We start from the raw sequence: 24200 nt of genomic DNA on the forward strand, positions 1-24200 counted from the left end.
ACTCTGGATGAGGTGAATGGGGCATTTGAGGCCTTTTACAAAAGGTTGTAAAGGTCAGAGCCACCTTGGGATGAATTGCATCCGGCGGAGTTTTTGGAGGGTGGAGTGTCCCACAAGTGGCGGAGGAGGTTAGGGCAGGATTAGAAGAGCCATTGGGGGCTGAGGAGGTTCGGACGGCTGTAGGGAGAATGCAGACTGGCAGACACCGGGGCTGGATGGATTTGCGGTGGAATTTTATGAAAGGTTTGCTGATTGTCTGGTACCGTTGTTGGTGGAGATGGTTGAGGATTTAGTAACGCGGGAGTCACTCCCGAAGACGAAGATGCAGGCATCCATCTCGATCCTATTAAAGATAAGGACCCAGTGGAGTGCGGGACATACCGACTGATCTCTTTATTAAATGTGGATGCCAAGATCCTACTTAAGGTGTTGCCGCTTCGGTTGAAGGAGTGTCTCCCTCATGTTGATGGGGAGGATCAATCAGGGTTCATAAAGGGTAAGCGTTTGTCCTTTAATGTGTGGCACTTGTTGAATGTGATGCTTTCCCTGGTGGAGTTGGTGGGGGAGGGGGGGGGGGGGGGGCAGCAGGGGGTTATTGTGGTGCTGGATGCGGAGAAGGCTTTTGATAGGGTAGAGTATCACTATATGTTTGCGATGTTGGAACGGTTTGGGATAGGGCCCAGGTTTGTGTCATGGGTCATGCTGTTATATAAGGACACAAGGTCAGTGTTTGTATGAATGATTTCAATTTGGGATACTTTCAACAGCACAGGGGAACGAGGCAGGGGCGCCCCATATCCTCCCTCCTTTTTGTGTTGGCGATAGAGCCTTTGGCCATTGCGTTGAGGAATTTGGATTAGTGGAGGGGGGTAGTGAGGGGGAAGGTGGAGCAGAGGGGAACTACAAGGACTGTAACACAACCGTGATTAGATCCAGTCTCATGCTAATGTATGTTACACATCTGTCCAACAGTCTCAATACCCCCATTCAAAGACCAGCCTTCCTTCCCCACGTCTCGCTTATGCAGTCATGCCATGAAAGAATGGAATTTCATATGTCTGGGATCATAGTTCATCATTTCCAGTGTTATTAATAAATTACAACATGCAAGAGGATTTTCACAGTAACTCCATTGCTGTGTTAATGTATGCCTACTTGTGACAATAATGCAATAATGCTCCCTTTTGTGATCTCGGATGGAGTGGAAGTATCCTGCACACTTGTGTCTGCTTGCTGCTGAGATGTCCCGTGGCAGTTATGGTTGGGGATCCACTGGCTGCGCCCCCGCTCCCCCAAATTAAGTCAGCAGTGGAAAAGCTCATGAACGGCCTTCCCACTCTGCTACAAAAGGGGGCAATTAATGTCCACTTAAGGTCCTCATCCTGCTGGTGCTCATAATTTGGGGTGGTTTTCCATACACAGCAGGGTGCATGCCAAGTAAATCTGTGCGGGGTTCGTTGCAGGCTCCCAAGAAATGGGATGGGGGGTGGGAGGGTGGTCACTTGCTCAAAGGCAATCCAGTGCTTGATTGAGGGCCATGGCATTGGGAAGTGAGGGGCTGCTGAGAGACACTCCCTTCCCTTGCTGCCAATCCCACCTTCCCACATGCCTCCAACATATGATCCATCTCTCCATCACTCACCTGTGGCCGTGGATCTAGCGATGTTACCTGTTCTTGGTTAGGTGTTGTACTGGCAGGAGCCACTACCACCCCAGTGCTTCTCCATTCAATAGAGCTGCTGGCTTCTGATTAGCCACAGTTCACGGTAACTAGGACGTCCACTCCTGTATCCATGACCTTGGGTGCTGTCCATTTAAGTGCCAGAGGGGCATTTAGTTTGATGAGACTTTCCTTAAAGGAGGTGAGGCAGGGCTCTCCAGCCAGGGGGCAAGACTCCTGCCACCTGCATTAAATACCACCCATTGTTGGAAACAAAAGTAACTATGTATCTTTGTAACTGTGTCAACTACACTTGACTTGGGCTACATTTGTTGTCAGTAGTGCAAAAATATGGAAAAGTGTTCTACTTCTTCACATTGGTAGCCTTTGCATCAATGAGTTCCAGCAGTCACAAAAAGTACAGCAGTATTCCTAGTCCTGTTAAAACATTGTGCTAAATTCTTGTCTTTCATGTATCCTTGTTCTAAGAGTTGGCCGCACTATGAACAATCATTCTCCATTTCTATTCTCTGTTGCCCTCACTGACTGTTGAATAGAGAGGCCTATCCACGTTGTGATATTATCCATCCATACCATCATAGATTTTTGTTGTATGCATTTTCCAGGTGTTTTGCCTGACATTATCTCTTAACTTCCAACACTCCCCTCATGTTCGCATCTCGTGTCTGAAATATGTGAGCTTCCTTGATATCACTGCCTCAAGTAAGTTCCTCTTAACACCAGTTTTCTTGGCGCTCAGTTTGTCCGCTTTGCAGTCCATGACACACGTAATATTCATCCGAGTCATTTTAGTTCAAGGTTGAATTTACTGCCAATACTGTAGCCAACGCCGGGCCTGAATAATTGATTCTGTTGCTTTGTTGTGTCATAACCAGCAATGGGGTCAGCAATGCCCAGGATCAAAAATGGCACTGCTTAAATAATCACAACTGTGTTTTCTCCTCTGTTTAGGCAATAGTAACAGCCACTCCCTTTTTGTATATACAACTAAAAATGCTGTTTAAATGCCAGCCAATGGAGTCTGAATTTGGAGGACTTTCGCCTGCACTGGCTGTAATTTGCATAGGCATAGCCCATGCAAGTTGCAACTAGAACAGTGTCATGGGAGTGTCCCTTTAAGAAATGTTTGTATTATCACATGGCTTCAGTGATGTCACTGTGTGTGTTTTACTTTTGCTTTGAGCTGGGAGCTGGGCTGTGGCTCTGAGTTTTACTTTCGGTTTACACAGTTGGAAGCTGGATTCAGAAAAAGGTTTATTTTGGCCTCTCCCTCTCTTAAAAAGTGTCCAGATCACTTGATAATTTAAAAGTGATAACTGTTTTCCGGAAAGAATTCAAACCTACTGCTTTGTTAAAAGGATTTTCCTGGTTTAGTGGATGTTGTTATCAAATTGAAACAGTTGAAAGGGAAGTTATTAAGGGTTATATATACAGAGAGAACTGTAGCTGTGTGGGGGATTTATGTTTGTAGTTGATAAAAATTCCTACTGTGTGTGTTTATAAAATGTTAACTGAATTCGTAGAATAAACTTTGTTTTGTTTAAAAGTGCTTAAGGCCTCTGTTGAATAACACCTGAAAGGTAGGCCCTTGTGCTCATCGTAACCAAAACCTATAAACAGTTGTGGGTCACCTGAACTCCACGATATACTTTGGTGTTCTCTAAACCCTGGCCCATGTCAACAGATAATGCTGAACAATCACAACAGGTCTGGCAGCATCCATAGAGAGAATGGAGCCAATGATTTGTGTCTGAATGACTGTTTGTCATGCAAGCTGCAACTGAATACCAAAGGTGCTATTTTCCAACCCATCTATTAAAGTTGTCTAGTATGTCATTCCCCTGAGCTTTAGGGGCAGAAGATTTCTGTTCCAGTTACTCTGACAAAGACTCTTCTACCCCTGGAACTTTTGTCTTCTCTTTTCAAATTCCAACAGATTTACAATGTTTTTTAAATGTTTTGGTTTTATTTGAGATTTCTTGTATTTGCCATTTTTCATACTGGAATTAACAAGAGACCTGTGAAGTGGTCAGAACAAAAAACAGGCTACTTTTATTTTAGTATGAAACTAGGCATATAATTTCATGGAAGTGTAATTTAAGCAAAAATAGCAGGCTTAAAGCTCAATCATGAAACAACTCACACAAAGTATTTTATTGGTTCTTTATCAGCTTGCATGAGATGTGCACAGTGTGCCAGGGCTCCTTTACTGAGCCTGGCTGGCTCATTCTGGCATTTTAAAGGATAGCTGTTCCTAATTACTTAAAAGACAGCTTTATTGTTCTTCAGACTAAACCTAAACTTCCAACCATAGACTTTCACGATAGAAAAATTGGCGTCACACGTGGACCGATTCCGCTACTACTGAGGGGCTAGCAACGGTGCCGCATGGGACACAATCGATTCCAATAAAAAACGGTGCAGATACGCCGGGTCCATGATTCGGGAGACTGACAAGCTGCAGCCGCACATACACATTACACTTCCACACACACTTATCCCAGTGAACAAGATGGCACTGGTTGTGCTGGAGCGCGCCCTTACAGCTGATGGGTCAGCTGAGGCCAGAGGGCACCCAGACAGGGGTGTGCCTACCTATACGACCCATGGCACTAAGTTCAAAGTAGGCTGTTAGCGGTTTGCGCAGCTGCATGGCTGCCTTGCCGGCTCTGGCAATGGTGTTCCTTGCCCATCCACTCCGACCCCACAGCCCACCTCCTGGCCACCCCCCACTACTGCCCCCAGCCCTGGCAGAAGCCCCCAGCCAGCGGGACAACTGTCAGCAAACTATGGCGATGTTGGACACTTTCCGTACCCCTCTTTCCCCCTCAGCAGCCGCCACGCCAGTTTCCCGATTTTTAAAAGCACAAGTGAACCTCGCCGTCGGGAACTCAGCCCATCGGAGGCGGGGAATTGCAGGGGCACCGGAGAATACCGGGTCAGGCCCTCTAATGATATGCCAACGGTGACTACTGTACGTGCGTTCCGGAACGCATTGACATCTCTGAAAAGGTGCTGGAGCATTGCGATCGGGTGTCAAATCGGCACCTGCTGCGGTTTTGGCGTGGTACCGATTCTCTGCCCAATTGCCTTTCCCGATTACGCCGTCAGCTGACGGAGAATCTCGCCCAAGGTTTTTCACACATGCGCAGTGGTGTACAAACAGACCTGGTACACCGAAATGATGTCATTGCCATTCCGCATGTGTGCGGACCAGCACTTTGGCAGGAATTGAAGCCTTCTTTCAAATGCTCTTATTCCAGCCTCATTCCCCTTAGAACATAGAACATTACAGCCCTTCGGCCCTCGATGTTGCGCCGACCTGTGAACCCAATCTAAAGCCCATCTACACTATTCCCTTATCATCCATATGTTTATCCAATGACCATTTAAATGCCCTTAATGTTGGCGAGTCCACTACTGTTGCAGACAGGACATTCCATGCCCTTACTACTCTCTGAGTAAAGAAGGTTCTTGATGGTTCAGCTTTCACACCCAGACATTGTCACACAGGGCTTTCAGAAGATGTATTTTCATTATAATAGAGGTACTAAGGCTACACCTTACTCTTTTAAGTGGGTTCACAACACCATGGCCCTAGTTAAGTCTGACCCAAATTTCTTTGGTAGATTCTGCATCTTCTGTGACGTGTGACCAAGATAGTGGAAGGTATCAATCTGTTCAAGATAAACTCCTTTAATCAGAATCTTGCAGGTCTTTGTGCCCATCTCCATTACCATTGTCATGTCGGCTTTGATCAGGAGACTGTATTCCTAGTTAACTTGATCCATCAACTTCTCTCGCCCTCCACTCAGTTAGCGAGCAGAATGTCATCAGCACACTGAATATGTAAAATTCACTGCCCACCAATCGATATCCCACCTTTGCATCCAACATGTGTCTCAGAACCATATCTGCTCAGATGTTGAATAAATATGGTGAGATATGGCTAAATTAACAATAGAAATATCCCTGGAATTTCTACCATTAGATTGTGAAATAATGTACCAATTATACTCCATTATGCAGACATTTTGGCTGATGTGAAATGTTCCTTTCCAATTATTTATTGGTTGATTTTACTGCTCAGTTGATGCACTTGAAAAAGAATATATGTATACCCGGGACTGGCTACGGATTGCTATCAGTAAAGAGATACTGAGCACACTCTATACTGCTCTCTCATATTACAATCTGACCTCAAATCTCAATGTTTTTTAACATAGCAGCCTATTGTGCAATCTTAGCAGTTACAACACATTATTATTTAATTGCTGGCAGCACATTTCAGGAATTTGTACATGCTCTCCTTGTGATTTTCCATCCACAGTGACGAAGGTGGTGATGTTTGCTTATATATCCTAGCACCTGTTGGTCATGTGTACAGGTATGATAGTACAGTAGATAATGGTAGTGTTGTGTATATTTTATTGTGCTAGTGATGTGGAGCCGAGAATTCTGGAATGAGTTCAAACCCACCGTGGGTTTAAATTTGCAATAAAATGCGAGGATCAATCTTGGTAATTGCATGAATCTACCATATTGTTGTAAAAGCGCATCTGATTTACAAATGTCCTTTAGGAAAATAAATCTGCTGTCTTTACCTAGTCTGATCTATGTAATTCTAGGCCCATGCAATGTGGTTGACTCTTATTTCCCTTTGAAGTGGCCGATCACCAAGTTGTCCTCAGCCCCAAATCGGCAGCTCAAGAAAGTGACTCACCGCTACCGTCTCAAGGGATGGGCAATAAACACTGACCTTTACAACAATGACCAGTTGCTTGATGAATGAAAAATAAACTGTGTGACCCCTGCCCCTTCAGCACTGCCCATGGGTTTGGGTTTTACAGGGTCTACCAATGTACTTAGATTGTTGTCTGTGAAGTATTGTCCATGAGTCGTATGTTCACATACAAAATATAGTATGAAGGATCCACAGCAAAATTATTGCTAAATAGTAGCCTGTCCAATGAGTGGGTAGTGATTCATGGAATCTCCAGTAGGCCCCTCTACCACTACCTGTAGGCATGGTAAATGGAGATCTTCAGAATCAACTCTAACCTTAAAAATGGCGGCATCTTCTTGGAGGAAAGCACTCCGGTTGCTGCTCTTTTTTCAAAAAGGCGGGAAACTTCTGAAAAAAGGCAGGAAAGTTCCTGCAGTTCCTTGGTTAAAGATTAGGACAAAGTATTTCTGTGTAAAAGATCTGATCAAAGGCCCATATTAAGGCAGTGTCCAGCGTTTGGCAAATTTTGTCCCAGATGCAAAGGAAAAAATAATTTTGCTCAGAATTGCTACTCGAAGCTCAACCCCAGATCAGTCAGAACAGTGGAAGACACAGTCTCCAGTGATGAAACATCATTGTTTGTTGGAGTAATAACAGAGAAGAATAATTTTTGGAGACATCAAAACATTCTCCAGCACTTAAAATGCAAACATATGCTCCATTTAAAATAAATATGGTTGATGAGGACAAATGGAGTACCACTTGAAGTGAACAGTACAGTGGTCCAATTGAAGTTAGACACTGGTGCCAAATCTAATTTAATCAACATGACTGCTTTAAAAATCTAAAAATGCAGCCGATTAGAAGAAATCACAAAATATCTGAGAGATTAAAATGGTTCAAGCATTAAATGTTATGGGGTTTGTGACCTGAATGTGGTGGTGAAGAACACAGTTTATTCCGTCCCATTCTGTATTGTATCCGAGAGCTTGGATTCATTATTAGGTGATCAGTCCTGTGAAGAATTAGGTTAAGTGCAGTTGGTATATAGCATCGACAAAGGATTGGATCAACACTCCAGCGAATCTGAAAACATTATCAGCAGATTCAGCGATGTGTTCACAGAGTTTAGTGCACTACCATTCGCCAACGAGATGCAATTTAAAGAAGATGCATTAGCTGAAGCACTAGTACAAATTATTGTCGTGAAATTGCTGAAGGTGCAGATCTGCACGTCAATCTCATTTCTACCCTACTACCCGTATCAGATACAAAACCACAAGTTATCAAGAAGATGGAAGAACCTACCGACCAATGGGGCAAATTCCATGGTATGTGTGAAACAGAAAAATGGTGATGCTCGTATAGGCATGGATCCCAACCATCTTAACGAAAAAAATGTACATATTGTAAAACAATCATTACAGAAAGCAATGGACAGCCAATCTCATCTCACGAAATCACGATAAGAACCATTACCATTGTCACATGGTCGATCGTCAGCAGAGTTACTCATGAATAGAAGGTTGCGTACCACACTTCCATACTTGGAAAAGGAGGAAAATGCAGTGGTACTGCAGGAAATGCTAAACATTAAAGCCAACCAAAATAAGTTCCATGATAGAGTGTCTAGAACTTTACCACCTCCGAGTAGTGATGACATTGTGAGAATAGAAGATTCAGGCAAGTGGTCGATAAAAGCCATTGTACTTGAAGAAGTAGCACCTCTTTCCTACAATGTACGGACAGACGAAGGGTTGGTTTTAAGAAGAAATCATCGCGCATGGTTTGATTTTAAGAAGAAATCGTTGCGCGCTCTTGAAAACCAGAGAAGACCTTCAGAACAACGTGATGGATGACAAATCTACGTCAGAATCAATGTCAGCTGTAGTGTCAGATAGTTCAGCAGTTCCTGAGCGTGGGAATGTCATGGAGATCATTGAATCTACAAGTTCTGAGCAGCAAGGTCAAACTGTGAGACGATCTACCAGAGTCAGAAGAAAACCTGATCGATTCAATTTGTAGAATCGGACTATTTGTGCATTCTATGCTTGCTGTTCTTGTGTACATATTATATGTATATGGCTAACAATATCACATGTAAATATACTGATGATAATGTGTTAATTTAATCCTTCAAAGGAAAGGGGATGTAGTGATATCATGGTTATGTTGTAATTCACCGACTGACCACAGGAGTATCATTAGTTGCTAAGTGAATGTTAGAGTCAGGTGACCTCAGACTGACTAGAGAACTGGGAGAGAGGTTACTTGTGCATGATCATGCTGTTATTCATCGGTTGTTTTGTATATAGTTGACCCACAATTAATGTTAATAAATCGTTTATAGCTTTAGTGTTCTTGTAATATAAATCAGGCCATCTGACAAGAACATTACGCCCTTAATCTGAAACTGTTGCCCCTTGTTCTAGATTCCACGAGGAGAGGAAACATTCTCTCAGAGAGCTCCCTCAGAATCTTACATGGTTCAATAATCGCATTCTTCTAAACTCCAATGAGTAGTACATTGAATAACTGTGTTGTGTTGCATGCGCATCAAGGGCAGATCTTGCATACTGGTTTTCCTCTGCAAATTGTAGTGTCCTAAATACGTATAAAGTAAAGCATGGGGCAGCACGGTGGCGCAGTGGTTAGAACTGGGACTACGGTGCTGAGGAGCGTGTTCGAATCCCGGCCCTGGGTCACTGTCCGTGTGGAGTTTGCACATTCTCCCCGTGTCTGCGTTTGTTTCACCCCCACAACCCAAAGATGTGCTGGTTAGGTGGATTGGCCACATTAAATTGCCCCTCAATTGAAAAAAATAATAATTGGGTACTCTAAATTTATAGAAATAAAAGTTCAGCATGCAGCACGTCACCATAACAGTTAAGCGAGTAAACTGCACCCACTGCAGCAATATTAATTGAGAGTGAGGCCTAGCAAAAAACGTTTTATCCGTTAGCACTGGTGATAGTGCAGTGGGGGGTGGAAAGCTAAATGAGGACGTAGGTGGTATTATGGAGCTGGAAATATGCAGCCTGTTGATTGATGGAGAATAAAGTTTGAAATTTAGCCTAAATGGATTTTATGACAGGAGACATTAGATTTCACGCTCCTCCACTGGCAGATTTTTAGACGGGGGGGGGGGCAAGGACAGGGTCATAGAATTGACAGTGCAGAAGGAGGCCATTCAGTCAATCGAGTCTGCACCGGCCCTTACCCTATCCCCGTTATCCCCGTACCCAGGAACCACACCTAACCTTTTTTGGAGACTAAGGGCAATTTATCATGGCCAATCCACCTAATCTGCACATCTTTGGACTGTGGGAGGAAACCGGAGCACCCGGAGGAAACCCACGCAGACAAGAGGAGAACGTGCAGACCGGTCCGCACAGACAGTGATCCAAGCCGGGAATCGAACCTGGGACCCTGTGAAGCAACTGTGCCACCGTGCTGCCCCCTTTCCCCATTTGAGGCCCTTAAGAGATGTTTCCCATCGAGCCTCCATTTTTAGGCTGGCAGGGAGATTTACCTGGTGTAACTATAGCCTGAAAATGAACAGGTTGAGATCTCAGGCAGAAAAGGTGCCGCCATCAGAAGCCCCCTTCTGACTTCAGGCACCCTTCAGGTACGGTGGTCGCTGGGCCTCCCATCCCCCCATCAGTCTCTCCACCGACCACCCACCTGTCCCCGCCCTGTGGCCCCTTAAACCTTCCCTGCCCTCCCGTCTTGGGACTCAGGTTCAAGCATCTTCCTGAAGTTCCACTTCTGTCCATTGCAGCTCTGGTCACTGCAGGGACTAGAAAGCGACCAGCAAATTAGATTGACCAGCCGCTCGAGATCTCTGCTGAGTGAGCAGCAGAAGTCCCACCAGCAGCCATTTGATGCTCATTTGAGCGTGAAATTGCTGTGGAGCACTCGGAGTCAACGGGGATGTGTCCCCTGCCGACTCTTCGGATAACAGATGGGAAACCTCACCATCCAAAAACTTCAGGTCAAAGAGTTTTTTCTGATATTCAGTTGGAGATTTTTAGAGCTTATCTGCATCTCGCCACAAAGTTAGTCACGTTAGTGATGTTGTGACATTGTAGGTGATGATAGGGAGACAGAATCGGTTGTTGTCTGCATAGATATGGGCTGGGATTCTCTGATATCGCGGACAAGTGTTGACGCCCACCTCAAAACCAGCACGAGCGACACCGGAGTCAACGGGACACCAGGCCCAGTAATTCTCCTGTTCCACGGGGGCTAGAACGCCGCCGGAGTGCAGTCCACTGGTCCGGCGCCGAAAGCTGGCCCTGCACGGCCGGCGTGGGTCCGTGCATGCGTGCGATGGCAGGCGTGGGTCCACACATGCGCGCGACAGCAGTCTCCGCGCTGGCGCATGCGCGTGGTTGCCGTCTCCGCGCTGGCGAAGAGCAACATGTCGGCGACCGAACAGCGGGCCCCCGCGGAAGGAGGTAGGACCCCTCCAGATCCCGCCCGCCCGCCAATCGGAAGCCCCCGATCGCGGGCCTGGATCCCGTGGAGGCCCTCCGGAGTCAGATTCCCCCCCCCCCCCACCAGGATATCCACATTGGCCGCGGGTCTGGGCTCCCACTGGCTGGTACCAGGTTTGAACCACGCTGGTGGGACTCAGCGGAAGTTCGGCCCGTTGCCCGCGGAGAATCGCCGCGGGGGCTTATTTCAGCGGGCCCTGACCGGCGCCGCGGCAACCGCGATTGTAGAATCGGGGGCCCGGCATTGGAGTGGCGTGGCGGGGTTCTAGCCCCCGTGATTCTCTGACCCACCGCAGGCTCGGAGAATCCCGGCCATGGGAACTGACCCCTTGATTATGGACAAAGAAGAGGAAGTGGTCGAGGATCCAAGTCTTGAGATGGGTGTAAAAACATCTCAGGGAATGTATTGGCCTCTCCGGATTGGCAGGAATAGAACCTGAATTTGATAGTACAGCGGAAATGGGCCACACGGGAGAAATCATTGGGGAATTTGGAGTCTTTGGTCATGTCAAATGCAGCACGATTAATTATACTAACTTCTACCTTCATCATGGTACTGCAGTTCCCCATAAGAATAGTTTGGCAGCATGAAAGAAACTGGCAGAAAATGTGTGCTCCACATTGCCCTCACTGTAACTACCCAGTAACCTGCCAATAGTGCAAGCATAACAGTAATCTTAGAACTCATGTCAAGTTACACAAACTCCATTACACTGCAGTCTCCATTACATATAAATCTAGCATACTGCAATTGTATTTTAGTGTTGTTAGTTTGCTCCTCAGACAGTATCATGAAGTACAGTTTTTTAAAATGATGCTGCTTCACTGGCTGGTATGAGCTTCAGTAGTATTCCATAGAATCCCTACAGTGCAGAAGGAGGCCACTTGGCCCATCGGGTTTACACCGATCCTCCGAAAGAGCACTCTTCCTAGCCCACTCCCCCATCCAACGCCGTAACCCTTCACGTTGACACTAAGGGATAACTTAGCATGTCCAAGCCATTTTTGGACTGTGGGTGGAAATCAGGGCACCCGGAGGAAATCCACGCAGCCACGAGAAGAACGTGAAAACTCCACACAGTCACCCAAGGGCGAAATCGAACCCGGCTCCGTGAAGCTGTGAGGCTGCAGTGTTAACCACTGTGTCACCTCAGAATGTTCTTGAGGAACTTTTTCCAGATGTGACATGTTACAGGAGTTATTTTGTTCCATTGAAAAATGTTTGTTTGCCAATTAGTTATGTGAATGGTTATGCAATAGAAGCAATTTCCCAAATGACTGCAGCTGTCTATGTCCAAATGTAGTCTGTTTTATAAGACATACAGAGACTGCCAGCCACTAGAATAACTATGCATGCCACTACAGTTGCTCATGGTTGTGTTTGTCTTCATTAAAAAAAATTTTTTATTGAGAAAATGGTTTCATTATAACACAGTAAAACCACAATACAGAACAAATACAATTCCAAACTTATCATCCATCCCACCCCCATCCCCCCAAAATAAACAAATCATAACCAAACCACCCTACCCCCCCACCCCCCCCCCCCCCGCCCCCAACATCTGACAGTGATCAACTTCCTGAAAAAGGAAATGGAAGGCTGCCATGTCGACTAGAACCCTCTGCCGACCCCCTCATGAAGTACTTGACCTTCTCGAAATACAAAAACTCCATAAGGTCATTCAACCAGCACTGCGCAGAACCGGAGTCCTCCCCCAAGCAGAATTCGCCTTTGGGCTAATAATGAGGTGAAGGCAAGAGCATCTGCCGTCACCCCCATCCGCAGCTCCGGCAAGTCCCAGACACCAAAGGTGGCCACCAGCTGGCACGGCTCCAGCTCATTCCCAAGAATCCTGACATGGCGTTGAAGAAGGAAACCCAAAAGCTCACATGTTTAGGACATGATCAGAACATGTGCATATGGTTCACAGGCCCAGGGTACAATGCTCGTACTTATCCTCCACTCCCGGATAAAACCCACTCATCCGCACCCTGGTCAGATGTGCCCGATGCATCACCTTGAACTGAATCAAACTGAGTCAAACACAAGAGGAGGTGGAGTGGACCTTGCAAAGAACCTCACTTCAGACTCCCCATCAAAAACCTGAACCAGCTCCCTCTCCACTTCCTTATAACCTCATCCAATGGAGTTTACTCCACTGACAAAATCCGACCATAAATATCCGATATTTTCCCCTCCCCGAACTCAGCCAGGGAAAGGACCCTGTCCAACAGAGAGGGCAAGGGTGCCAAGGGGAAGGAAGGAATCTCCTTGCTCAAAATGTTACGTGCCTGATAAATCCTAAACAAATTAGGCCTCAGAAGTTGGAATTAACCAACCATTCCTCAAAACCAGCAAACGTCTCCTCTATAAACATGTCCCAAACCGCTCCGACCTCTCCTCCCCCCCAAACCCTGAACGACAAGTCCAAAGTGCCGGAACAAAACAATGGTTTCTGCAGATTGGGGCAAACAATGACATGGCACCTAGCTTAAAATGTTTCCTAAACCGACTCCGTATCCACAGAGTGGCCAACATCACCGGACAATGAAGTAAATTTTGTGCGGTAAACGAAGTGGAGCATTAACCAAAGCCCTCAAACTAGTATCTCTACAAGCACTCACCACCATCCGCCTCCACATGGACTCCTGGCCCTTAAGCCACCCCCGTACTCTTTCAATGTTTGCAGCCCAATGGTAAAATAACAAATTCGGCAGTGCTAGGCCCCCTGACTGCCTTGCCTTCTGCCGAAATGTCCTACGAATCAGTGGGGTCTTGCCCTCACAAATAAAGGAAGATATTGTTTTATTAATTTTCACAAAGAAAGATTTGGGAAGGAAAATGGGGAGACACTGAAATAAAAAAAACCTTGGTGGGACATTCATATTTACCGACTGGACCTTGCCCGCCAAGGACAGAGGAAGGTTGTCCCACTTCTTCAAGTCAGATTTAGGCCAGTAAAATTGAGTCTATGAAGTGAGGCCCAGTCATGGGACACCCGGACTTCCAAATAATAAAAGCTGGACCTGAACAAGCAAAAAAGTAACGTCCCCAAATTAGCTCCCTTCCCCAGGGAATTCACCGGAAAGTTTTAGCTTTTGTCCAGATTCAACTTATACTCCGATAAGGAGGGAAAACTCACAATTAGCTTCATTATCTCCTCTACATTGGAGAGAGGATCCATTATATACAGAAGCAGGTCATCTGTGTTTAAGGAAACCTTATGTTCCATCCCTCCCCTCTCTATTATCTCCACCCTATGGATGACCGGAATGCTATGGTAAAGGCACAATTGCCAAGGCAAACAATAGTGGGGACAATGGGCAACTCTATTCAGCTGGAAATTTTCTGAACTCAGGGCATTTGTATGAACACTTGCAGTGGGGGCTCTGTATAAAAGATGGGTTCAAGAGATAAATCTAGACCCAAACCTTCCATGGATCTCAAACAGATACCCCACTCCACCCTATCAAACGCCTTTTCAGCATCCATTGAAAAATCACCTCTGGCTCAGGGGCTTGCAAGGGGGACAAAATAATATTAAGTAATACCGTATGTTCGCCGATAACTGCCTGACCTTAACAAACCTAGCCTGTTCCTCCAATATCACCCCGGAAGGCAGGGATCCAAAAGCATTGCCGGAATCTTTGCCATCAACTTAGCATTTGTGTTCAATAATAAAATAAGGCACTATGACCCACATCCTATCATTTCTTATTCCTTATTCTTAAGGAGATCGCCCCTGCACTAATGGGACCGGCAATACCCCCAGGACATGGAATCATTAAACATATCTGACAGCAATGGGATTAGCTGACCCACAAATTTCTTTTAAGATTCAATCGGCAATCCGTCTGGGCCCCGAGTCTTAGCCGATTGCATTAAACGCATACATTTCATGATCTCCTCCAGGCTCAATGGGGGCTCCTAACTACTCTCTCGTTCTACAACTGGGATAGACAAGCCATCCAAAAATAGCATAGGCAACCTATTCTTCGGGGGCACCGACTTATAAAGGCTATGAGAAAAGGCCTCAAAAGCCACATTGACCTTTCCTGGGGCGGAGACCAACCTGTCACTCAAGTCCTTCACCGCCTGAGAGGAAGCCTGCCGCCTCACCTCGTGCATTAACAGGCGACTGATCTTCTCCCCATATTTCTAAAATGTCCTTCTCGAGCATCGCACCTGGTGCACCACCTTGCCCGTCGAGAGCAGCCCAAATTCCATCTGTAATTTCTTCCTGCTGACCAACAACTCTGGTGTTGGGGCAAACGAGTACTGATGATCCACCTCAAGGATAAAATCCACCAACTTCTGCCTCTCCACCCTTTCACTCTTCTCTTTATGTTCCTTATGGGAGATTATCTACCCCCTAATGACCACTTTCAGAAGCCCGCCAAACGTGGAAGCCGGAATATTGTCACTCCTATTAAAATCAATGTGCTCCACAATGGTGGAGGAAACCCACTCTCAGAATCCCTTGCTGCCAGCAACATCGTCTCTGACCTCCACAGGAGACACTGAGCAGGACCCAACCCAAACACCAAGTCCACAAAACGTGGAGCAGTATCCACCCCCACCACTCAAGGAGAGACCTACACAGCACAGAAATATCAATCCAAGAGAAGACCTGATGTACCTGAGAGATAAAAGAAAAGTACTTTTCACTTGGATTTTAAAAATCACCAATTGTCTGCACTCCCCGCCCCGCCCCCCTCCCCCGCCAATGTGCTCCAAAAAGGCGAAGGGTTTTTCTTGGGATGTGGGCATCGTGCATCGTGGGCTGGGCCAGCATTTATTTCCCATCCCTAATTGCCCGTGAGAAGGTGGTGGTGAGCTGTCTTCTTGAACCACTGTGGTCCATTTGGTGCAAGTACACCTAAAATGCTCTTAAGGAGGGAGGCACAGATTGAAGGCAATTAGCAAAAGAATCAATGGGGAACTGAGGAAAATCTTTATCACACGGTGAGTGGTTTAGGATCTGCAACACCATTGCCTGAGAACATGGAGAACGAAAGGCCAATTGTGACCTTCAAAAGGGAATTAGATAATTATCTTGTTGTAGGGAAAAATCCCTTGTACCAGTGCAGTCAAGAGGCCGCGTCTCAAGGCAAGGATCAAAGCGTTGTTCTTTATTGTACAATTACTGAAGCCTTCAGGGGGACCCACGCAGCCAGCTCAGAAACAGTGGCTTGGTCCACGTTGATCTCAACAATTACACATTCGCTCTGGATTTTTATCGGAATCCAAATTCGAGCGGGAACATTTGCTCATACATAATAGTTAAAGGGTAGTTTTGATTTAGATCTCTCAGACAGGTTTAAACTGAGAATATGCATCTTTGTCAATTTGCATCTGTATGGTGTGTATCCATGTTGATGAGATTATCTGTGCTCGCTCCGGTGTCCCTCCCTTGTCAATTTGCATCTGTATGATTCACCTGAGGAAGGAGCAGCGCTCCGAAAGCTAGTGACATCGAAACAAACCTGTTGGACTTTAACCTGGTGTTGTAAGACTTCGTACTGTGCATCTGTATGGAGTGTGTTCGTGTTGATGAGATTATCTGTGCTTGCTTCAGTGTCCTTCCCTTCTCTAATGTGTTTCCCATTATCTCCCTGATTTGTCTCCTTAACTAAATCGACCTCCGATGTCTGTGGCTGTGCTATGCTTTTGTTTCTGTGTTTGCTAGATGTGGTGTTAATGTCATCTTTGTCCTGCTGTGCGTGTGGGGGGACGCTAATCTAATCTATACATTTCTTTTATTCCTTCTATTCTGGTTTCTTTGCCTGCCTTGGCCATTTTATTAATATATTATTTCATTCTTTCATCAGTCTTTGCAATACAGTTGTGCCATATATCCCACTGCCAGGGTCTTGACTCGCAGATAACCCGATCTCCTGGCCATGGGGCCGTTTTAAGATGCAGCTTTGTGCTATTGCTGGGCAGAACAAGTGTCTTCCATCACTGCAGAAGGGGATTTAAACAAATGTCCATCTGGGTGTCCCCTTCTGCATTGTGGGCACATTATATTATAAACGGTGCCAATCAGTCCAATAAAACTCCAATAAATGTTAAACGGTGCCAATCAGTCCAATAAAACAGTTTCATAAATGAAGAATGTTTGATGAGATGAGATAAAAATATGGTCTTGGAAAAGGGCCTACTTCAATCTAAAAATGAAAAAAAAGTTCCAGGGTGACGGGACAAAGGCACTAGTTGAATCATCCCTCCAGAGGCCAGCATAGACACGATGGACCGAATTCACAGCAACTTCATGACAGTATTAATGTAACCATGATGTGGAGATGCCGGCGTTGGACTGGGGTGAGCACAGTATGAAGTCTTACAACACCAGGTTAAAGTCCAACAGGTTTGTTTCGATGTCACTAGCTTTCGGAGCGCTGCTCCTTCCTGTAAGTATTAATGTAAGACTACTTGTGACACGCATAAAGATTATTATTGTTAACAGACTCCTTCTGTGCTGTAAACTATTCTCTGAAATAAAAGCTCCCATAGTAGTGTGGGAAATGTAGAACTCTTCCGAATATATGAACTAAACGACGGGCAGTCCTGGTGTGTGAAAGCAGTATTTTAGGAGCCTACTGCACCTGGTATTCTCAAGTGGTTCCCCCATCCAAGTACTAACCAGGGCTGGGTCTGCTTAACTTCCGAGATCAGCCGTTTTCAGACTAGTATGGCCGTAGGCTCGTCTGTGAAAGTATCCTGGGAGAAAGAATGGGTTTGATCAGGTTTGGGGTGGGTGATCTAATGATGTCAGTGTAACTGTAGGGAGACTGAGACAAAAACATGGTTGACGCCGAAGGCCTGGACGCACTCAGTGTCCGCGGAGAGTGGGAGACTCAGACTTCGAGCAGAGTTTCAGGAAAAGCAGCTGGCAGTGACAGTGGTTGACGTGCCTGTGCCGGTGTGCTGCTGGCCTGGTGGGTGGAGCAGTGTGTATGTCTCTGCAGAGAGGGTGGCGGGGCAGCCAATGCTGGACGGAGGAGGGATGGGGTGGAGTGTGAGGCGGCAGGCTGGCTGGCTGGAGGCGCAGGCAATGGGAGAGCGCAGGGACTGAAAGCGGGCAGGCAAAGGGAGGCAAATGAACGCGGCCAAGTGGAGCTTCCTGCTGTGCGCCGCTGTGAGCGCTGCCGTCTGCCTCTGCATCTACATCACGGGCAGAGTCAAGCGGCCCGTGCCCCAGGGCTGGAGCTTCGACCGTGCCGGCTGCGGCGACTACCCGGACGAGCTGTGCGCCGCGCTCTTCCAGGGCAAGGCGGCAGCGCTGGGGCTGGGCGCCGAGTGCGAGCAGCTGCACCGTCCCGAGCCGGGGCCGGAGCGGAACTGCTCGCGGCTGCTGGCTTCGCACTCGTACATCAGGCAGACCCTGTCCCGGGAGGAGGCGGACTTCCCGCTGGCTTACATCCTGGCCGTGCACAAGGACCTGGACACCCTGGAGTGGCTGCTCCGCGCCATCTACGCGCCGCACAACATCTACTGCATACACGTCGACAACAAGACGTCGGCGGCTTTCCGGCGGGGGGTCGGGCAGCTGGCCGCCTGCTTCGGCAACGTCTTCGTGGCCTCCCGCAGCGAGGCGGTGGTGTACGGCGGCTTCTCCCGGCTGCAGGCCGACCTCAACTGCATGCAGGAGCTGGCGCGCCCCCGCCTCCGCTGGCGGTACGCCATCAACCTGTGCGGCCAGGACTACCCGCTGAAAACCAACCGGGAGCTGGTGCGCTTCCTCAAGAGCCAGCCGTGGCGGGACAAGAACATCACCCCCGGCATCCTGCAGCCCGAGCACATGAAGCCGAGGACCAGCCACGTCCACCGGGAGCACATCTCCCCCGGACAGTCCTACGTGATCAAGACCCAGGCCAGGAAGACGGCCGGCGTGCCGCACGGCCTCCGCCTCTACTTCGGCTCCGCTTACTACGCCCTGACCAGGGAGTTCGTCCACTTCGTGCTGCGGGACCAGCGGGCCAAGGACCTGCTGCAGTGGTCGAGGGACACGTACAGCCCCGATGAGCATTACTGGGTCACCTTAAACCGCATCGCAGGTACAGCTGACCCTTGGCACAGGGGGACTGGGAGCTCCCGAACTAACTTACCCCGTCCCAATTAACCTGAGTGCTGTTAGAATCAGCAATCCAAGCTACATGGGCATTAGAGTGAAATAATCTTTGATGTGGAGATGCCAGCGTTGGACTGGGGTGAGCACAGTAAAACGTCTTGCAACACTAAGTTAAAGTCCAACAGGTTTGTTTCGAATCACTAGCTTTCGGAGCGCAGCTCCTTCCTCACCTGTGCTCCGAAAGCTAGTGATTGGAAACAAACTTGTTGAACTTTAACCTGGTGTTGTAAAACTTCTGACTGTGAAATAATCTAAATCCCCGCCCACAACTAATTAATTTCCCTTTTAAAATAATGAATGGCACCTGCTTCCACAGCAGCTTGCTTCAGGGCAGCACGGTAGCACAGTGGTTAGCACATTTGCTTCACAGCTCCAGGGTCCCAGGCTCGATTCCCTCCTGGGTCACTGTCTGTGCGGAGTCTGCACGTTCTCCCCGTGTCTGTGTGGGTTTCCTCAGGTGCTCCAGTTTCCTCCCACAGTACAAAGATGTGCACGTTAGGCGGATTGGCCCTTAGTGTCCAAAAAGTGCGGTTACTGGGTTACGTGGAGAAGGTGAGGCGTGGGTTTAAGTAGCGTTCTCTTTCCAAGGACCGGTGCAGATTCAAGGGCCGAATGGTCTCCTTCTGCCCTGTAAATTCTATGTAAATAATTCTCAAATCTTACCGGAACTTTCTTGAGGGAAAGGATTTTTTTTTCTAATCTAGCCTTTCATTTTATTTTGTCCTGGTTGCTTTAAATTTTTATCCAGAGCAAAGGTTGCAATTTTGGGTTGCTTTATTCATTTTTTTTCTTGAAAAAGGCACTGGCTGAGCTATTCTTGCAGAACACCAGCACGGAGACGACGGGCCGAGTGGCTGCATGCTGTGTTGTTAACCGTTGTACGATTCTATCTTAACTTGTATAAAATAATGCAAAGTCAAACATCACCTGAAGGCGAGGAAGATTGAAGTTGTTTTTGCTTTAGAACTTTGCCCTGGTTTCCTAACCGTTGCATCTGCCAGAGTGCAAAGCATCAATCAGTTGGCGTGTGACCAGATGTTTATACTGAATTCTGGTCTAAGTCAGTCATTTGCAGTCCTCTGCATCAGTGTAACTGGAGATCTGTTGCTCTCAACTCTTTAACCCTTTTTACTGACTGCGCACAGCTTGTTTCCTCTGACCCGTAATGAAGCAAATGGTATTTCCGCTGACCGATTTCAGTTGTTTATCTGGGGTGTCCAAGAATCCTGTCCATGGCTTTCCACAGCCAAATGTTCCGTGTTTCAGAAACATTTTGCTGAAGCTTGAGATGGCAGCAATATAGCAGAAACCAGTTATAGCAGAAACCAGTTACAGCACACTCTCGTGTTTTGGCCCTGATGTGATTCCTGTTGGCACAGTAGCCCCAGGAGTACATTGGGTCACTTTGTTCATCAGGTACAGTTTACCTAGCACATTCACCATAATGAGATGCTGTCAAAGTGAAAAGAAAGTGTCTTTTTATATAACGTGCCGGGCAGCATGGTAGCACAAATGGATAGCACTGTGGCTTCACAGCGCCAGGGTCCCAGTTCGATTACCCGCTGGGTCACTGTCTGCGCGGAGTCCGCATGTTTTCCCCGTGTCTGCGTGGGTTTTCTCCGGGTGCTCCGGTTTCCTCCCACAGCCCAAAGACGTGCACGGAGACGACGGGCCGAGTGGCCGCATGCTATGCTGTTAACCGTTGTATGATTCTATCTTAACTTGTATAAATTGCCCTCAGTGACCAAAAAAGGTTGGGAGGGGTTGTTGGGTTACAGGGATGGGGTGGAAGTGAGGGCTTAAGTGGATCAGTGCAGACTGGATGGGCCAAATGGCCTCCTTCTGCACTGTATATTCCATGTTCTATAATTGCTTTCATGCCCATCGGACATCCCAGAGTGCTTTTCAGCCAATGAAGTACTTTTTGAAGTATTGCCACTGTTTTAATGTTGGAAACACCACAGCCAATGTGTGCTCAGCTAACTCCCGCAAACAACAGCGAAAAGGCCAGATAATCAGATTTTATGATGTTGATGGAGGGAGCACAGTGGTTAGCACTGTTGAAATCGCAGCGCCAATGGTCCCAGGTTCGATTCTAGCTTGTGTCACTGTGCGGAGTCTGCAGATTAAAGTTACTGTGAAAATCCCCAGTCGCCACACTTCGGCGCTTACTCGGCTACTCAGAGGGAGAATTCAGAATGTCCAGTTCACCTAACTTGTGGGAGGAAACCGGAGCACCAGGAGGAAACCCACGCAGACACTGGGAGAACATGCAGACTCCACACAGACAGTGACCCAAGCGGGAATTGAACTTGGGACTCTGGCGTTGTGAAGCAACAATACTAACCACTGTGCTACCGTGCCGCCCTAATTATTAAGGTTTGAAGCGATTGGTTTTAAATGACCTTGTATTGATACCTAAGCTGTGCAGCCTTGCATGGAGAAATGTAATTTTCTATGCCTTTTTAAAATATATTTATTCTCCTTTTTCACATTTTCTCCCAAATTTACACCCACCAACAATAAAAAAAATAATCAGTAACGAATGCAATGTCAATCCCCATATCAATAACAACAATCCCATCTTCCCACCAAACTCCTAAACAGCAGCCCACATGTTAACATAAACAAATAACAAAAATAAATCAGGAATCACCCATAGTTACCATTAACACAAACAGTCGCCCCCCCCCCCCCCCCCCCCCCATTTTCGATGTAATCCAATTCTCGAAAGTGCATAATGAATAACGCCCATGAATTGTGGAACCCCCTCCACCCTTCCCCTCCATTCAAATTTGACCTTCTCAAGAGTCAAGAATTCCAGCAGGTCCCCCGCCATGCCATGGCACAGGGTTGAGGTTGATCTCCATCCCAACTTTGGGCGATCAATGAGGCGAAGGCTACAACATCTGCTTCCCACCTGTTTCCAACCCCGTCTGGTCTGACACCCCGAATATAGCCTCCCGAGGGCCCGGGTCGAGTTTCATGTGCACCACTTTAGAGATTACCCTAAAAACCTCCTTCCAGTAATCCTCCAGATTTGGACTGGACCAAAACATATGAACGTGGTTTGCGATTTTTTTTCCCCCCCATCCCTGAAACATTCACATACATCTTCTACCCCCTCAAAGAGCCTGCTCATCCTCACCCATGTAAGGTGCGCTCTATATACCACTGGCTCCGTACCGTCTCTACATTTGCCACCCAGTAATAATACATCTGGAATTTTCTATACTTTTAAGTCTGTTTCTAAACTTTAAGTATTAGAACATGAGCTTAATTTTGTGCTTATATTGTGACATATTCAGTATTTCCAAAGTCAAGTGGCTACCCAACAGCAGCAAGCACAATATCAACTACTGGTGCCCATGCTCAGATCCCATAAATATAAGTTACAACAGGGGACATTACGACCCACATAACACAGTTCTACATGTTGCGGACATTAACATCTTTGAATCTAGAATATTATCTATTCTACAGAAGATCTGGAGAAAGTGTTTTCCTAACTCACCTCTGGTAGAACAGAGAACATAATGCTGAATAGGCTAAAGATAGAAGAGAAGAAAAAAATAGAATTTGGGGGTCAAAGACAATCAAAGTGTTGGGATGGGCGAAGCCATTTAGAGATGAAACAATTGTACAGCATGGCAGCACAGTTGTTAAGACTGCTGCCACACAGTGCTGATGACCCGTGTTTGATCCCGGCCCCAGGTCACTGTCCGTGTGGAGTTTGCACCCGTGTCTGCGTGGGTCTCACCCCCACAACCCAAAGATGTGCAGGTTAGGTGGATTGGCCACGCGAAATTGCCCCTTAATTGGGAAAAGATAATTGGGTGCTCTAAATTTATTTTAAAAAAAGATGAAGCAATGAGGCAAAGGTTCCATGAGAGGAGGAATACATGGGTGAAAAGTGAAGTGTTTTTTTACTTTTAACATTGTTGTTTATTGCACTTCTGCAATGGCATTCTGTTTTAAATTTGTTGTATTTTGTTAAATTTGGTTGAACAAAATTGGCAGCAGTTTGGTTCCTGACCACATGATCGACCTCTGTTGCCAAAAATAATTCCATTATATAAAACTACGAATTAAAGGAATGTTCTTTATCCCACTGAATGACATTCCTGCTGCAGTTAAATTATTTTCTGTTCATGGTGAAAATCCAAATGCCAAGAGTTTATAATCTTTATTATTGTAACAAGTCGGCTTACATTAACACTGCAATTAAATTATTATGAAAATTCCCTAGTTGCCACATTCCGGCGCCTGTTTAGGCACACTGTATGTAGAATTCAGAATGTCCAAATTACCTAACAGCGTGTCTTTCGGGACTTGTGGGAGGAAACCGGAGCACCCGGAAGAAACCCATGCAGACATGGGGAGAACGTGCGGACTCCGCACAGACGGCGACCCAACCGGGAATCGAACCTGGGACCCTGGTGCTGTGAAGCAACAGTGCTAACCACTGTAAACACCTTTCCAGATCAATGGAAACTCGTTTCGCATTTTCAGCTTTCAGGTGAAGAGATGGAACTTGATTTTTCCTGAGAGCATACTTTTCTCCCCTCTGGGGGAAGTACTATTCTCTGCGTTGTTAACTCCCAATAGCCAGTGACTATTGCCTGGGGAGGCTGCCGTCAGTACTAACGGGGGAAAAACAGACCGGGCAACATAATGGGAAAGATATGTGGAATTTCTGGCCCACAGAAGCCTTATGCAGCATGATGTATTTCAAGAGTTGTGAGGAGAAAGTCTTGAGATGGAAGGAACGATAAACGTTGATGTGGTCAGATTCCACTGTGTAAATAGGACATAATTCCAAGGCCAAATGTGTAGTAAAATGATTCCACGTTGATATATGGCTCCCAGAAAACTTCAAAACCTTCCGTCAAGAGTAAATTGAGAGCCATGTGCTTTTATTCGATCCTTTGGGGATCATGTTCTTTGTAATCCAAATACCAAATAGACTGCTTGTATGTCAGTATATTCAAGCAAATGATACAAAGTGCCAGCATAGTATCAATGTGAATGCTTTCAATCAATATTCTCAAGAACACAATGCACACAGATCATCAGTGTTGGGTTACAATGAGTGAATTCTGTGCTCAGCAGATGAATGATTTAAATGCTGGATAATGGAACACTCCCACAATCTGGTG

At 46.6% G+C, this 24200-nt stretch overlaps 1 protein-coding gene and 1 pseudogene across 4 annotated transcripts in view; one reads left to right on the top strand and one right to left on the bottom strand.

The window, feature by feature from the left end:
* Positions 1-17503: 17503 nt before the first annotated feature.
* Positions 17504-17613, bottom strand: LOC140425881 (5S ribosomal RNA; annotated as a pseudogene).
* A 141-nt stretch (positions 17614-17754) lies between these two features.
* The window catches only part of LOC140425414 (N-acetyllactosaminide beta-1,6-N-acetylglucosaminyl-transferase-like), a 163547-nt gene continuing 157101 nt past the window's right edge, over positions 17755-24200 (top strand). For 2 of the 4 annotated variants that reach the window (XR_011947851.1, XR_011947852.1), the window contains exon 1: positions 17755-18967. Coding sequence is in view for 1 of the 4 variants with exons in the window: in XM_072509668.1 (XP_072365769.1) it covers positions 18010-18967 (958 nt within the window). In the remaining 3 variants the exon portion in view is untranslated. The remainder of the gene's footprint in view (positions 18968-24200) is intronic. The other 2 variants (XR_011947853.1, XM_072509668.1) reach the window with 2 other exon arrangements.

Source organism: Scyliorhinus torazame, chromosome 6 (assembly GCF_047496885.1).
Source record: "Scyliorhinus torazame isolate Kashiwa2021f chromosome 6, sScyTor2.1, whole genome shotgun sequence".
In the NCBI taxonomy this organism is placed as follows: domain Eukaryota; kingdom Metazoa; phylum Chordata; class Chondrichthyes; order Carcharhiniformes; family Scyliorhinidae; genus Scyliorhinus; species Scyliorhinus torazame.